General features: G+C 40.3%; 1 protein-coding gene across 3 annotated transcripts in view; it reads left to right on the top strand.

The window, feature by feature from the left end:
- LOC140481228 (rho guanine nucleotide exchange factor 17-like) overlaps window positions 1–15,787 on the top strand; it is a 442,785-nt gene that overhangs the window by 382,564 nt on the left and 44,434 nt on the right. For 2 of the 3 annotated variants that reach the window (XM_072577086.1, XM_072577085.1), the window contains exons 6-10: window positions 802–996; window positions 4,580–4,630; window positions 6,664–6,773; window positions 7,977–8,062; window positions 14,591–14,709. In XM_072577086.1, the coding sequence (XP_072433187.1) occupies window positions 802–996; window positions 4,580–4,630; window positions 6,664–6,773; window positions 7,977–8,062; window positions 14,591–14,709 (561 nt within the window). The remainder of the gene's footprint in view (window positions 1–801; window positions 997–4,579; window positions 4,631–6,663; window positions 6,774–7,976; window positions 8,063–14,590; window positions 14,710–15,787) is intronic. The other variant, XM_072577087.1, reaches the window with a different exon arrangement.

Raw genomic sequence — 15,787 nt, 5'->3', positions numbered from 1 at the left:
ACTGCTAGACTAGAGTCACTACCATCGTCCCCGTCCCCCCCTTTGGTATGGGATGCACAGCATGAGAGTGTGGTGGAGGCAATTTCAATTGCGGCTTTCTAAAAAGAATTGGATACGCATATGAAGATAAAGGATTTGCAGAGCTAGGTTATGCTCCATCCTTGAAGTTCATTAATAACCTAAGGAGTTCAATGTTATACAGGAACAGAACATGCTTGAGAAGCTCAGCAAATCTGGCAGCATCTGCAGAGAGAAAAACAGAGTTGTCCTGACAAAGGGTTTCAGGACTTGAAACATTAATTCTGTTTTTCTGATTTTCCAGCACTCTCTATTGTTGTTTTACATTTTCCAGTAACTGCAGTAGTATGTTTTTTATTGGAGAGTTCAGTATCACGGTGCCGTACTTCAGTTGTAAATCAAGGTCAAGTGGAACTTACTCTGAAATCAGGAATTGCTTCATTGGATTGATGCAAATTTTAATAATTACTGTTCACAACATTGGTGATAAAATGCTGAACTTTTTTATCTTAATTAATGCATTGACCATTATCTAATAATGCCAACACCTTCCTGTTCATTTTCATCATGATATTGTTTTCCAGACCATTGGCTATGTGGAGTAGGATCATCAATATTCACTCTGAAACCCCCTTCTTCTGTCTTCACTCACCTGACAGTCATCTCCAAATGCAATGTACAGGGATTTGCCAAGAAGATTACTGAAGGGGATTGGGCTAAGTGAGGCAGATGGTGACTTATCAAACCCTAATCAGTGAAATTATGTTGTTTTCTGCATGGCAGGATCTACTGAAACACACTCCTGACGATCACCCAGATCATCCATGCCTGCTGGCAGCACAGCGTTACATTAAGTTACTAGCTGAAAGGATAAACAAGGGGAAGAAGAATGCTGAGGAAGCAGAGAAAGAGGCTCGCATCCTGCAAGAGATAGAATCCCATATAGAAGGCATGATGGATGTGCGTATCCATGAAGAGGTACAATTACTATACACACCCCAGAAGTTGTGACTAAAATTAATGTTTAGCAGGGCTATGCATCACCAACATTGTTTAATAGTTTCCAGTTTACATAAAGAATGTGAAGTTTTCCTCAGCTTCAGTTTTGGGGAAATCCTTCAAGACTCAATTCATAACCTAACATTTTTTCACAAAAGTGGGGGGTCAACGTTTTGTTCTTTCTCTCCCAAAGAGCCTTTTAGACCAGGTCAATTGAAAACATCAAAAACAAGATTGAAAGATTTTTGTTAGAGAAGGCTATTTATGGTAACACAATCAAGCCTGGCAGATACAAATTGGGCATGATCTAAATTAATGCCTCAACATATTGAAGGGACTGAATGGCCTCTACCTCTTCCTGTACTTCACCTATCATTAATTCAAGATCCATCTCTGCACATTTTGGATTGTGCACTGAGACATGTCAGTCAAATAACTTAAAATGGAATCATAGTTTTGTGGAAACACGCAAAATTGATTTTCAAATTGCTGCCATGGCCTAAAGCTAATAATATACATTGGCCGCTGAAAATGTGTTGCTGGAAAAGCGCAGCAGGTCAGGCAGCACCAAGGAGCAGGAGGATCGATGTTTCGGGCATGAGCCCTTCTTCAGGAAACATCGATTCTCCTGCTCCTTGGATGCTGCATGACCTGCTGCACTTTTCCAGCAACACATTTTCAGCTCTGATCTCCAGCATCTGCAGTCCTCACTTTCTCCTAGAAGAATATACATTGGCCAACCATTATCAAAGTTGACTTTTGCTTACTTCCTTTGCTATCAATGGAAATTAAAATTGGGCTTTTCTAACAACAATACCAATTTACATTTTCTGTAAAATGACATTTAACTGAAAAGGACCCATATTCTCAATTCAGACTTGGTAGGCGTTACCGCACTAGGTATTACCATCAGTTTGATGCTGAGTTCCTAGTTTGGTGGGTATGATACTGAGCTGCAATACTTCAGTAAGGGAGTCAAAATGAATAAGTCAACGTGCTTATCTCTGAACCTCTTTGTGCCATTCAAATTAAGGATATTCTTGCTTTGGTATTTATTTAGGACAAACCTAAACACTTATTGCAATATTATCAACAGTTGATGTATGTGAAATGTACATGTAATAAATTATTATCCTGATGATCCCGATAGAACCTTTTCTAGAAGTGAAAAATTACTGGATACCCATTGTGTGATGTTGTAAAATGTCTATGCTGTTGTGCTTAAAGTTCTCTTCATTACTGCCACATTTCTCTCAGTGGTAGCATTGTAAACTCCAAGTCACCTTGGAGACTTCAACACATAATCCCAGTCTGAACTCAAGAAGGACACTCCTGTACTGTATATAGCTGCAAATTCTTTCTTTACCATTTATAGTAAACAGACTAATCACTGTTGGCCAAAAGATGAGAGATGCCAAAAGCCAAAGCAAGGGCATGTAGAAGTATAGAGAATAATGTAGATCAAAGGGACTAGGAGAGAGATGAAGAACAAAAAGGGGCAAGAAAATATTGTGATCCTGTTAGCCATCATTAATATTTTAAGGATCCACACATATCAGAATTACCTAACAATATTATACCACAAGGTGTCATGATATTTTACAAATAGAATTTCTATTGTGTATAGAAAGAGAAAGCAACCACTATTAGCGTAACAGTAAAGCTTATAAAGACTAACCTATCAACTCAGTTCTACATTTTACATAGTCACACAACCCCAGAAAAAAGACTTGTCTTATGTTATGAGTCTTGAAACTTCATCTGTTTTCCCTGGGACCAACCAAGAAAGTATGTCACAGCTGTCTACAATCACTCTGACTCACCAGCTTCCAAGGTACCGATTCCTAAAGGTTCTTCTATTCGCTTTTGGCTAAGCGACCTTCCGACTTCCTTTGAAACTTCACCACTCTGGGTTCCACAGCTCACGCACAAGTCTCCTGAACAGTGGCTTAAAGCATCAAAAAACGACCATGGTTTCCTAAAGCCCAATGCCACAGTTTTAAACAACAACATAACCTATGATCTCCAGAATTCTAACAGCAGCAAGGATAGCTGACATTCATTGAGAGGATTACTTTAGGTTTCCCTCTTTAGTTTCCAGCTAAACAAATTTTCCAGCTGGTTATCCCCTGACCAGCTTGATGTTATAATGGATATTAGCCTCCAATCACAGACTACGCCATGGAAGGAAGAGCTAGCATTTACTCCAGTGTGAATGGCATTTATTTAGGACATACATTATGCAGAAGGGAACCATATATTCAAGTTTGTTGATGTTATAAAGATTGGTGGCATTGAAGCAGACCATTGGGCGGCACGGTGGCACAGTGGTTAGCACTGCTGCCTCCCAGCCCCAGAGACCTGGGTTCAATTCCCGCCTCAGGCGACTGACTGTGTGGAGTTTGCGCGTTCTCCCTGTGTCTGCGTGGGTTTCCTCCGGGTGCTCTGGTTTCCTCCCACAGTCCAAAGATGTGCAGGTCAGGTGAATTGGCCATGCTAAATTGCCCATAGTGTTAGGTAAGGGGTATGGGTGGGTTGCGCTTCGGCAGGGCGGTGTGGACTTGTTGGGCCGAAGGGCCTGTTTCCACACTGTAAGTAATCAAATCTAATCTAAACCTGTCAGGAACTTAAAAGTATATTGATATTGATAAAGTAATTGTGAAAAAATGTGGAAGATGGGTTTCTGTACAGGGAGAAGTGTGAGGTGATTCCTTTTCGAATAAAAAAGTATAGACTCAAATATTTTTCAACAAGCAAAAAGAAGTGGTCATGTGGCCTACAGAGTTTTGGGGTCTGTGTGCACAGATCATGAAAATATAGTTGTCAATGAACAAAATTAAATGAAAAAATAATAGAATTCTGGTATTTCTATCAAGAGAGTTCAGCTGTAGATAGGAAAGTTTTGCTAAAGCTGTACAGAGCCCTGCTTGGGTCATACCTGTTGTATTGTGGAGAGTTCTGGGTAATGTGTCTTGGGAAGGACATGGAAGGAGTGCAGATTAGCAGGGATGTTGTCAGGTTTTAGATCTTAAATTATGAGATTACATTAACAAGGGTTCTGTTTTCTGGAATTTGACTTTCTGGTGACTTGATTGAAGTTTTTAGGATTTTGAAAGGATTGATATAAGGAAGAGAGAAATCTTTTCTGCTGGTTGTGGAATCTAAGACAAATATGCATTAACTTCAACTCAGAGCCAAGCGATTTAGGAGATAAGTGAGGAACAGTTCGTCAGGCAAAGGTTGGTAGAATTGTGGAACTTAGTCCCACAAAAGGCCATATATATGAGCTCAGTTCACGATTTGAAAGCTGATATTGCTAGATTTTTGTAATGCGTAAACAGCGCAGATGTTAAAATGCAAAATAGCCAAGACTCCACTGAATGGTCAAACAGGTTCAAATCTTGATGGTGTATTCCTGTTTTCAGGTTCAAATGCCCCCAACCTCTTGAGAGAGACAATGATCTACCTGTGTCTTATTGTAATTTCAGATCAATATTTTGATTTTTTACTATGCCTGGTTTCTCAGTGCTGTAACAGTGTATTTTCCTGTCTTGTTCTGCAGCTCCTGGTTCCTCACAGAAAATTTTTAAGGCAGGAAATGGTGACTGAAGTGGTAAGAACCTTTTCCAACTTGGCAACTCTTACCTTTAACGGTCTTAACACAAGGAACAACTGAAAGTAGCAATCTTGAATGAGATTGAAATCTTCTAATGGGAAATTATGGGTCATCTTGAGGTGGAAAGAGAAATCTGTCAAACTAAGGAAGGATGCAAATAATGGTCAAATCTTTACTTAGCTGGGCTCAATATATATGGGGTGGCATGTGAACCTGCCATGAAAACCACCAAAACACGCAGGTAAGTGCAGCTGGGGGAAGCCAATGGGCAAAACGTTGCCCTGTAAATAAAATGATAGAATTGGGGAGGGGGCTCCGATGATTGGTTGGATGTCTCCCATGCTTGCTGTTGAAATGTTCACTAGTGAGGTGGAGGTTGGAGGAAGAAAGTGCAAGAGAGGGTTGAGGAGGAGGCTGCAAGGGGTTCTGTGAAGAGTCAGAGGCTGAAAAGGTGAGATAATAGTTTTAGAACTGTCAACAGAGAAATACTCAGCTAGGGAGCCAGAAAAGCTTTTGCTCACGAGGTAAAGATTTCCTTGCACAGGGATGTGGAATTTCACATTAAAGGTTGGTTAAGTTCAAGAGCTACCCATATGCGGAAATGATGAGGTGTTATAATGAATAACTGTTGTTTTATTGTTAAACGTAAACCTGAGATTGAGATCTGTGATGCAGTTAAAACAAAGGTTGTAATTGTCTGGCTTACATCTTAAAGTTTGTAAATAAATGATGAAAATTCATTAGCTTTGACCTCACCAGTCTGTGAGAGGTGTGTTTAAAGTGTGGCCTTTTGTGTACAGAAGTGTGTGTGTGTGTGTGTGTTATTTTGAAAAAAAACTTTTATTGTGATACTCATCTTCTTGTTCCAATTTAAATCCATAATGTCTAGCAAGTTAATGTTTTCCTTGTGTGTTGTTGCATTCAGTTTAATGGGGTTGATACTGACAAATTCTTCTAATTCTGCTTCTGAAGAGTCCAAACACCCCATATGTCCACACAAAGATGAAAGATATCGTTACTACATGACTGCTTAACCTAACAAATGATTTAGTGGAAGTGGAAAATTTAACAAGTAACTGCCAAAACTTAAAAGTACACCTCGAGAAAAATCCCAAGAGACCTTGAGAAAAATATTTTGTGCCTAAGTTTGAAATGGAACAATATATTAAAATAATGACTAATGACAGCCTCAACTTCCTACTGCATAGTTAAAAAACTGGAAAAGGAGAAAGGGAAGGCGATGGCCTAGTGGTATTATCATTAGACTATTGATCAGGTAATGTTCTGGGGACCTGGGTTCGAATCCTGCCAAGGCAGATGGTAGAATTTGCAATCAATAATTTTTAAAGTTTGGAATTAAGAATCTACTGATGACTGTGAAATCATTGCCAATTGTCAGGAAATCTCCATCCGACTCACTAATGTCCTTCATGGAAGGAAATCTGCCATCCTTATCTGGTCTGACTTATGTGTGATTTGAGCAAGGTAGTTGACTCTCAAGTGCTCTCAGAAATGCTCTAGCAAGCCACTTGGTTCAAGGACAACTAGGGATGGGCAATAAATGCTGGTCAACCAGCAATGCCCGTATCCCACAAGTGAATTAAAAATAATGGTGGGTTATTGCCTTTAGATATAGTGAAATATCTGTGTTCCTTGTGTTGCATAGCTCTATGCCTGTTTTTCACTACTTCCCCAGTCTTTCCCTACTCCCTTGTAATATTTCCCTGGCCTGTAGTCTAGCAACTATTAAGATTTCTAAGAGATAGTGCTCTCATCCTCACGCAATCTTTGACTTGCTTTCTGAAGACATCAATGAAGGCAGACCAGTCCAATGTTGTTGAATATTTGGATGGATTGGGCTGTTTACATTGACTGATGTCTCCTGTGTGAAAGACTTAAGGATAATCCTCTGAAGAAACATTTGCATGAAACCATCTTAAATTCAAATTTTTCCTAACATAATTGAAAATGACGCTTTCTTAACAGTCATACTGATATGTTTCTGTTTTTGCCATTTCATCTATGTACAGAAATCCGTTAGCAGCAAGAAGGAGCGCTCGCTGTTTCTGTTCACAGACCTTCTGATTTGCACTACTTTGAAACGTAAAACGGGCTCTCTCCGGCGGAGTTCTATGAGCTTGTGAGTGTGCAGCCTCTTTTGAATAGAAATATTTACGTGTAGACAGAGTGTGTTTTATCTTTTCCTGGTCTAAAAGAATGCAGCAGTCAATGTTCAACTGATTTCCAAGGCATTAAACTGATGCTACAGATATGTTGCCTCTTAAAGCAACAGCCCAAATCCATTACCTTGCATAGGATGTACAGCACACTAACTGGACAGTCAGCCTAATCAGTCCATGCCAGTCTTAATGCTCCTTTTGAGGCTTCCTGCCTTTCCTGATTGAACTCTATCAGCAGCCTCTCTGAACTGCTTCGCATGAGCATCTGACCTACCCTTAAAAACTGCTACATTTTGTATTTTAAGTTGTAGTAATAGTGAACATTGGTAGTTCCGGCAGCAATACCAGACCAATGTGTTTCAGTCTGGTTTATATAACCAAAAACTATTTTAAGGGTTCACAAGAGATTTATCAAGATGCTGTCAGGAATGGAGGGTTTGAGATAGGAGAGGCAGGAAAGGCTGGGATTTGTTTCCCTGGAGTGTAGGAGGTTGAGAGGTGACCTTTCAGAAGTTTATAAAATCATTAAGCGTATGGATAAGGTGAATGGCAGGTGTCTTTTCCCTCGTGTGGAGGATTTCAAGACTAGGGGGCAGATTTTTAGGGTGAGAGGATAAAGTTTTTAAAAAGACAGAAGAGGCAATAAGAGAAGTATCAACTCATGGTTCAGAGTTGTGACATTGTACATGTTTTACCAGTGTGCAAGTATTTGGAATATGGTCCTCTAGGGTGACCAAAACCCCTTTTACATTTGTTCACTTGCCTGTCAGTTGCAAAGACAGTACCCAGGCACTTAATTCCAAGTGTTCACGTAACAAAATCTTCTAAAAGTAAGGACAAGGAACCTCATCCGGCATATACCAGGAAATGGCAGAGAGCTGCTGCAATTTCCTTACAAATGCTGAAAGTGTGCAAGGACTAAGAAAATCTATCTCACCATCCAAACTCTGGTCATCCAGCGGTGAGTATTTAAAGCTGCTTTTCTGTTTACGCAGCCCAGACGTTTGATAGGCAGAGTTGGGGAACCACATCCCACTGCCATCAGTTCAGCCCTTACACATTGTAATGATGTTCTAGAAGATGTTAGAGTATATTATCTGGACCCTTGTACTATATTCATTTTGGCAAATGTAGCCTCCACTAAGTGTTTTCATTCTAAATAGATACACAGCTGGGAGTGTGATTGACACTGCAAGCAAGTATAAGTTCCTCTGGAAACTGCCTTTGGAAGATTTGGATATTGTGAAAGGTCTGTGATAAGTTGCAGCATTAATTGTCATTAATGTATCCTTCTTGGACATAATGCTTATTTAAAACTTTAAGTCTGTTGTTAAGAACCATCAATGATAGAGGGTGTGTGTAGATTTAAAATAAAGAAGCCAAAACATGCCTGAGATAAGTAGCCAAAGAAGGACAAGACCGTTGTAGAACCATGGAAAGCCCATAATGAGAAGAAGTGAACAGATGGAAACAGATGCACAATTCAGCAGGATACAGTTTCTGTGATTTTCAAAAGCGATTTTCAGTATCCATTTTGAGTTTTGCAGTCTGGTTGAAGCATCAGACATACAGGCAATAGAAAACACCAATCATTGCTTAGCGATATTCAGTATTCAAATCCAAAATAAACAGGAACATTTTCCAACCTGGTGAAGTAAGAGCACAGCATTTTTCAGTAACACATGGCCTTGCACATCACAGTTGAACAATATGAACTCTCAGACTAGCTCTGCTGTTTGTGTTTTGCTATCTCTGTGTCTTTCTCTTCAATTCCTATTTCATTTCTTAATTTTTCTTCTCTCCGCTTAACTGTACTTTCTGTTTCTTTCTCTCCTTTTCTCTATCTTTTCTTCTTTGGTCTCTTGTGGATGCTAGGTGGTGGGTGACATGACAGGGACAGCCACCACCAGCTTGCAGGCTCCATTTGACATGGAGATTGGAAGGTAAATATGGCAGTTAGCAGTTCCCTTCTCACCTCCTTCCGCAATCACTCTTGGTTCTCCCCCATTCATACTTCATTCCTGCATTTTTAGTCAAGGTGCCAGCTTTCAAATGAAAGGTGAAAGTCAGATCATAGAGGTCTACAGCACCGAAAAAGGCCCTTCAGCCCATCGAGTTTGCAGTGGTGAAAAACAGCCATCTCAGTATTCTAATCCCATTTTCCAGCGTGTGGCCTATCACCTCGTATGTCTTTCCTTGCTAAGGTTGTATCTACCATCCCAGGGTGACATGAAAGATTCGCAGCACTTTTCAGCAAAACTAACACTACAGAGGGCTGTTTTCCTGAGTGCCTCACCAACATCCCTTAAAACGTTGATCTGGTTATTTATTGCAAGGAATATGGGCCAAATACTGGCAAGTCAGACTAGATTAATTTAGGATACCTGGTTGACATGGACGAGTTCGACCAAAGACAAAATTAGAAATTGCTGAAAAGATCAGCAGGCCGGGCAACATCTGTGGAGAGAAATTAACATTTCGGCTCAAGCATTGTATCATGTTGGCTCAGGGCTGCACCACTCCCCAGTGTCACTTCATCCTCAGCGTTCTGAGGAAGGGTCATACGAAACGTTATCACTGATTTCTTTCCACAGTCTCTGCCAAACCCGCTGAGCTTTTCCAGCAAATTCTGTTTTTGTTTCTGATTTACAGCATCTGCAGTTTTGGATTAGATTAGATTAGATTCCCTACAGTGTGGAAAGAGGCCCTTCGGCACAACCAATCCACACCGACCCTCCGAAGAGTAACTCGCCCAGATCCATTTTCTTCTGACTAATGCACCTAACACTACGGGCAATTTAGCATGGCCAATTCACCTGGCTGCACATCTTTGGACTGTGGGAGGAAATCGGAGAACCCGGAGGAAACCCACTCAGACACAGGGAGAATGTCTTTCAGTTTTTATCGAGTTAGACCGAAGGGTTTGTTTCTGTGTTTAGTGACTCTATAACTGTTTGTAGAAGCTTACTGCATCCAAATTAGCCGTCATTAATTTCACAAAGTGTAGTTGTGTTGGTTGCAAAGTATTCTAGGCAATCTGAATTTGCAAGAATGTGCTTCATTTTTATTAACTCCCCTTGACATGCTTTTTACTTCACTCTCCCATTCCCTTCTTTGATCATGACCCTACCTCTTCTTCAATGAACTGCCTGTTCATTCCTGCCCTTCCTTCACCAATCCCCAGAAATGCACCCGTCTTAAATCAACAATGTTGATTCACCTTGAGGTTAAAGCTGGTAGATTTCACATAAAGATTATTAAGCTGGTGCTACCCCTGAGGGTAAGGGTTTCATTATTGATTTGTTATTGGGCTCTGTGTCAATTGAAATGGCATATTTGCATCACAACATACAAATTTGGACGTAAACTGAAGAGACTTCCTGCAGATAGAGATGGCTCACACCTCGTTTTTTACACAAACGCTTTGCACAGCTATTTTTCCTGGAAAAGGTTGCTAACCTAAAGCTAGTTTAAGGAGTACCACTCCAGGCTGACCAGGAGTCTCTCCTGCTTTTATTACATGCCACAGGCATGCTTAAAGGCTTTTCAGTTTGGTAATCAACCTGTTAGGATTTGACTTGAATGCACCTTCCATAGCTATTGATTCCTAGTGCAGAATTCAAGCTCAGAGGTAGGGAATCAGAAGACCTTCCCACACAAATACACATGAGACATAAAACACGATTACGGAAGGCTCAGATGTGCTTATCTTCCTTATCTCAGCAGACCAGCTGTAAGCAAGGTTTCAGTAAGCAGGGCTAAATTATAGTTTAAATCAGCTGTCAACTGTCAGGTTTAATGTGTGAAAAAGGGTGGTTTTGGAGCTGTGCTTTCTGTTGGTTCACAAGTCACAAGGTAGGATGGCAGGTTGTAGTGGTTGGAATGGGGGCCAGGTAGACTTCATTGAATATGAAATCCTTGATTGGGGTTGTTAGCCTGGGCCAATCAGGGAGCCCTGGCTGACATGTAAACAGGAGATTTAGAAGTTCTACTCACTCTAGAGACTGGCTTTGAGCTGGCTAGTCAGAGTCCATGTACTGTACATGTGTAAACAAAGGATGACTTGGTGACAGGATATCTGCCTCCTTGGAGTTATCTCACAAGCATTTGTGAGTTGCACCTGAATGTTGCAGGTGTTGTGATACTGGCAACGTTTGGGTGGGTAAAAGGAGATGGTCATTTGTAGGATTTGAATGTGTGTCCCTAGAAAGGGAATAGAATCCACCAGGTTTCAGCAAGACTAGAAACTACACTCCTGGGAATTTGGTGCCTGAGACCACTTGGTGTGCTCAAAATGGTGTACGCTAACTGAACTGCATCACATCCTTTTTCTTGTGCAACCACAGAATGCAACCTATCACTTATTCATCTTAACTCAATTAGTGGGTAATGATACTCATGAAATTCACCTTCTCTTCACTACAAACAATATTCAAGCACATATCTTTTATACATTAACTCCAATTTTGCAGCTCCTGGGAAAAAAACTTTTTTGCATTGATTTCTTCTTCTGCAACTTCAACAAACAGGAACACTACAGCTACTGTTCAAATACAAAGCAAAATGAACCACAGTTCAATTATTCTTCCAAGCAAACATTCCACCATCTCATTGCCATGCATTTTCTTGTTCCATAGATAATGTATCAACAGGTGACAGGAGCAAGCTCCCTAGTGTCCAACGACAGACCAAAACTGGCTAGCTAATTCCAAAGGGACTTTTGGGATCAGAAAGGTGTTCCATGTCAAGGTTCCCAAGATGCTATAAGACAGCCTTTCAGATAGACAAATATGTTCCTAACTCTAAAATGTCTTCTTTGCTCCCATTAGAGACACAAAAAATGCTTTGAAGAGCTAAACCCATTGTCATTTGTTCTTCTGTCCAACACATCAGGTCTGGCACTGTGCGATTATTTATTAGTGCAAAGTTTAGTACTGTCATGGATTCAAGATAGCGAGGCTTTAGAATATACCAAAAACAAATAATTGCAGATCGTGATGTATTTTCTTCTGGTTATCATTGCACAAGAGCCTGGAATGCTGGGAAATGTATGAAGTGAGGGTATGACTGTTGTCTGACAAAGCCCTGGGATCGTTTATAATCTCACATATTGTGTGCATTGTAGGCTTCTGTTGCAATAACACTGTTATGATGATTTACAAAACATGGAATTCATTTGGAGAAGTCAATTGTAAATTTAAATGCTAATAATTAAATTAATTGTTCGAATGTAAAATACAACAATGTGTACATATTAATAAAAGATTCTGACAGTGTTTAAAACTTAGAGTCATAGAGATGTACAGCATGGAAACAGACCCTTCGGTCCAACCTGTCCATGCCGACCAGATATCCCAACCCAATCTAGTCCCACCTGCCAGCACCCGGCCCATATCCCTCCAAACCCTTCCTATTCATATACCCATCCAAATGCCTCTTAAATGTTGCAATTGTACCAGCCTCCACCAATTCCTCTGGCAGCTCATTCCATGCACGTACCACCCTCTGTGTGAAACAGTTGCCCCTTAGGTCCCTTTTATATCTTTCCCCTCTCACCCTAAACCTATGCCCTCTAGTTCTAGACTCCCCCACCCCAGGGAAAAGACTTTGCCTATTTATCCTATCCATGCCCCTCATAATTTTGTAAACCTCTGTAAGGTCACCCCTCAGCCTCCGACAGCAGGGAAAACAGCCCCAGCCTGGTTAGCCTCTCCCGAAGCTCAAATCGTCCAACCCTGGCAACATCCTTGTAAATCTTTTCTGAACCCTTTCAAGTTTCACAACATCTTTCCAATAGGAAGGAGACCAGAATTGCACACAGTATTCCAACAATGGCCTAATCAATGTCCTGTACAGCCGCAACATGACCTCCCAACTCCTGTACTCAATACTCTGACCAGTAAAGGAAAGCATTCCAAATGCCTTCTTCACTATCCTATCTGCCTGCGACTCCACTTTCAAGGAGTTATGAACCTGCATTCCAAGGTCTCTTTGTTCAGCAACACTCTCTAGGACCTTACCATTAAGTGTATAAGTCCTGCTAAGATTTGCTTTCACAAAATGCAGCACCCCGCATTTATCTGAATTAAACTCCAACTGCCACTTCTCAGCCCATTGGCCCATCTGGCCCAGATCCTGTTGTAATCTGAAATAACCCTCTTTGCTGTCCACCACACCTCTGATTTTGGTGTCATCTGCAAACTTACTTACTGTACCTTTTATGCTTGCATCCAAATCATTTATGTAAATGACGAAAAGTAGATGACCCAACACTGATCCTTGTGGCATTCCACTGGTCACAGGCCTCCAATCTGAAAAACAACCCTCCACCACCACCATCTGTCTTCTACCTTTGAGCCAGTTCTGAATCCAAATGGCTAGGTCTCCCTTTATTCCATGAGATCTAACCTTGCTAACCAGTCTTTTTCAAATGAATTTGTTGGTATTGCTTCTCCTAAGGAAAATGTAGCATCCACCCCAAACTAAATTTGTTGTGAATCTATAAGTATCCTGTAGGTAAGTACAGTTGTTTGAAGGTAATATTCTCCAGTTATATTTAATGAGCAATGTTCACTGGGATGTGGATGCATTTTATTTAACAAATAAATGAAGCTGACTCACAGGCCAGATTGATTTGGCCCCAACACACATAATGCAAAACTACACAAATGATCAATATTTGAATTTCAGTGCAAAGCCAGATATATAGCCCGTACACTTCAACCATTGGTTGATTGAATCAAATAGTATGTTCCTACAGTTGTTCATTATAGACAGAGCACATATGTTAGTCAAATAGCTTGCACTTGCAAAATCTAAAACAAAGCATCTGCTTTAAAATATGATGTTATGGTTGGGCAACACATGCTGAACAATCCTGAGTGCAATACTAGCAACTAATTTAAGATAATTAATAGAGCTCGTAATGTACCTCATTTACATGAGCTAGAAATGACTTATTTATATACATTCCTTAATGCCCGAAACGTCAACTTTCCTGCTCCTCGGATGCTGCCTGACCGGCTGTGCTTTTCCAGCACCACACTCTTGGCTCTAATCTCCAGCATCTGCAGTACTCACTTTCGCCGTATTTATGTACAGGGAGGCATTCTTTGTAAAAATAAAATGAACGTTTAAACCCTGAACATTTTTTTTGAATTACTAGAAGCTGAACAAACTTATATTTCATTGTTGTTTTCTCTATGACAATGCCTCAGCCAATCAAAGCTGACTTGCCAACCAAAATATTGCGCTGATCCTTTGAAGCTTGGCGTTCTTGTATTTGTCTTGATGGATGCCAGACAGTAACTTAAGTAACTTGTCTCCCGTTCAAGCAATATTGACATTGGTACTACTGTAGTCTTTAAATAGTATCTTCTTTTCACTGTGTCTGTAATTTCATCCTGGCCTACAATCCTTCACAAACTTAACATTCCTCCAACATTAACTGCTTGTGAATTCCCCAATTCCTTCACTCATCAGTAGTGGCTGTTCTTTTAGCCGTCTAGGTCTGAAACTTTGGAATTCCTTGCACTTCTCCTCCTCTCACCCCCTTCTTTAGATGCCCCGTACGTTTTTGATCACCTCCCCCCAAAAATGACTTATTTTTTAGCTCTGTGTCGATATTTTCCCAAAAATGTCTCTGTGCAACTTGTTTGGAACATTTTACCACATTAAAGTTGATACATATCTTCAAGTTGGTGATGCATGGTCAAAAGAATTGCTTCTATTTTGCTCGGTCACTAACTCTGGTTTTAATTTGCAATGTGCATTCTAGGGACATCCCAAGCCACTAACCGTGAAAACATCCAGAAGACTCTCAATCGGCTGGAGGAAGATTTCAGTATCTTGAGTCAGATTAGCACGTTGGCAGAGACACTAAGTATTTCACACCAGGTATGAGCTTATGACATGTAAATGTTAACTTTCTGAATAGTTTAATGATGAGACAAAATGCATTGAGAAACCAGAATTAGCAGATCCGTTATAAAATCGGTGAATCCTCATTAGCTAGGGTCATGCTATTTGGATGGTGACTCATTCAACTGATCATAAATCTGTCAATCAGCAACACCAGCACAACCAGAAAGAGATACCATTTTTACAATGAGGCATTTATAATGTTACTCAGAGCAAGTTTAGGCCATTCGGTCCTTCAAGCCTGCTCCATTATTCAATATGCTCATGAATGATCTTCTATCTCAGTGCTATATTCCCACTTTCTCCTCATTCCCTTTGATATCTTTAAAATCTGAAAATATATCTACCTTTTTCTTAAGTATATTTAGTATCTTGGCCTCCTTGTCTTCTGTGGTGATGTATTCCACAGGTTCAACCCCTTTGAGTAAAGAGGATTCATCAATTCCTGATCTCAATCTTAAATGGTTTACCTTGTATCCTGAGTCTGTGTCCACTACCCATAATACACCAGGATCAAGACCCTGTATATCTACAGTGAGACATTTCTACATCTGAACTCAAATCCTCTTGCAGTGATGGTCAATATATCATTTGTCTTCCTAATTATTTATTTTACCTGCCTGTCTACTTTCATTCACCCAGGACACCCAGCATCAATTTGTATAATTTCATAGAACTTTAGAATCTTAGAATACTGAAGAGAGACCCTTCGGCCCATCAACAATGTACTGCCAAAAATCTACTAAATTAATCCTATTTTTCTGCACTAGGCCCATTGTCTTAAATGTTGTAACACTTCAAGTGCTCATCCAAGTACTTTTCAAATGTTGTGAGGTTTTCTGCCTTAACTAACCTCCAAGGCAGAGCATTCCAAACATCCGCCACATTCTGGGTGAAAAAAGTTTTGCTCAAATTCCCTCACATCTCTAGGCTTTCAGTTTAAAATTATGCCCCATTGCTATTGACCCTTTTACTAAGATGAACAGCTGCTTTCCAGGTCCATGCTCTTCAATTTTATATACCTCAATCAGATCTACCCTAAATCTTCTGTAAT

The sequence above is a fragment of the Chiloscyllium punctatum genome, chromosome 9 (genome assembly GCF_047496795.1).
Source record: "Chiloscyllium punctatum isolate Juve2018m chromosome 9, sChiPun1.3, whole genome shotgun sequence".
Lineage (NCBI taxonomy): Eukaryota > Metazoa > Chordata > Chondrichthyes > Orectolobiformes > Hemiscylliidae > Chiloscyllium > Chiloscyllium punctatum.
This window is presented reverse-complemented; position numbering and strand designations above follow the sequence as displayed.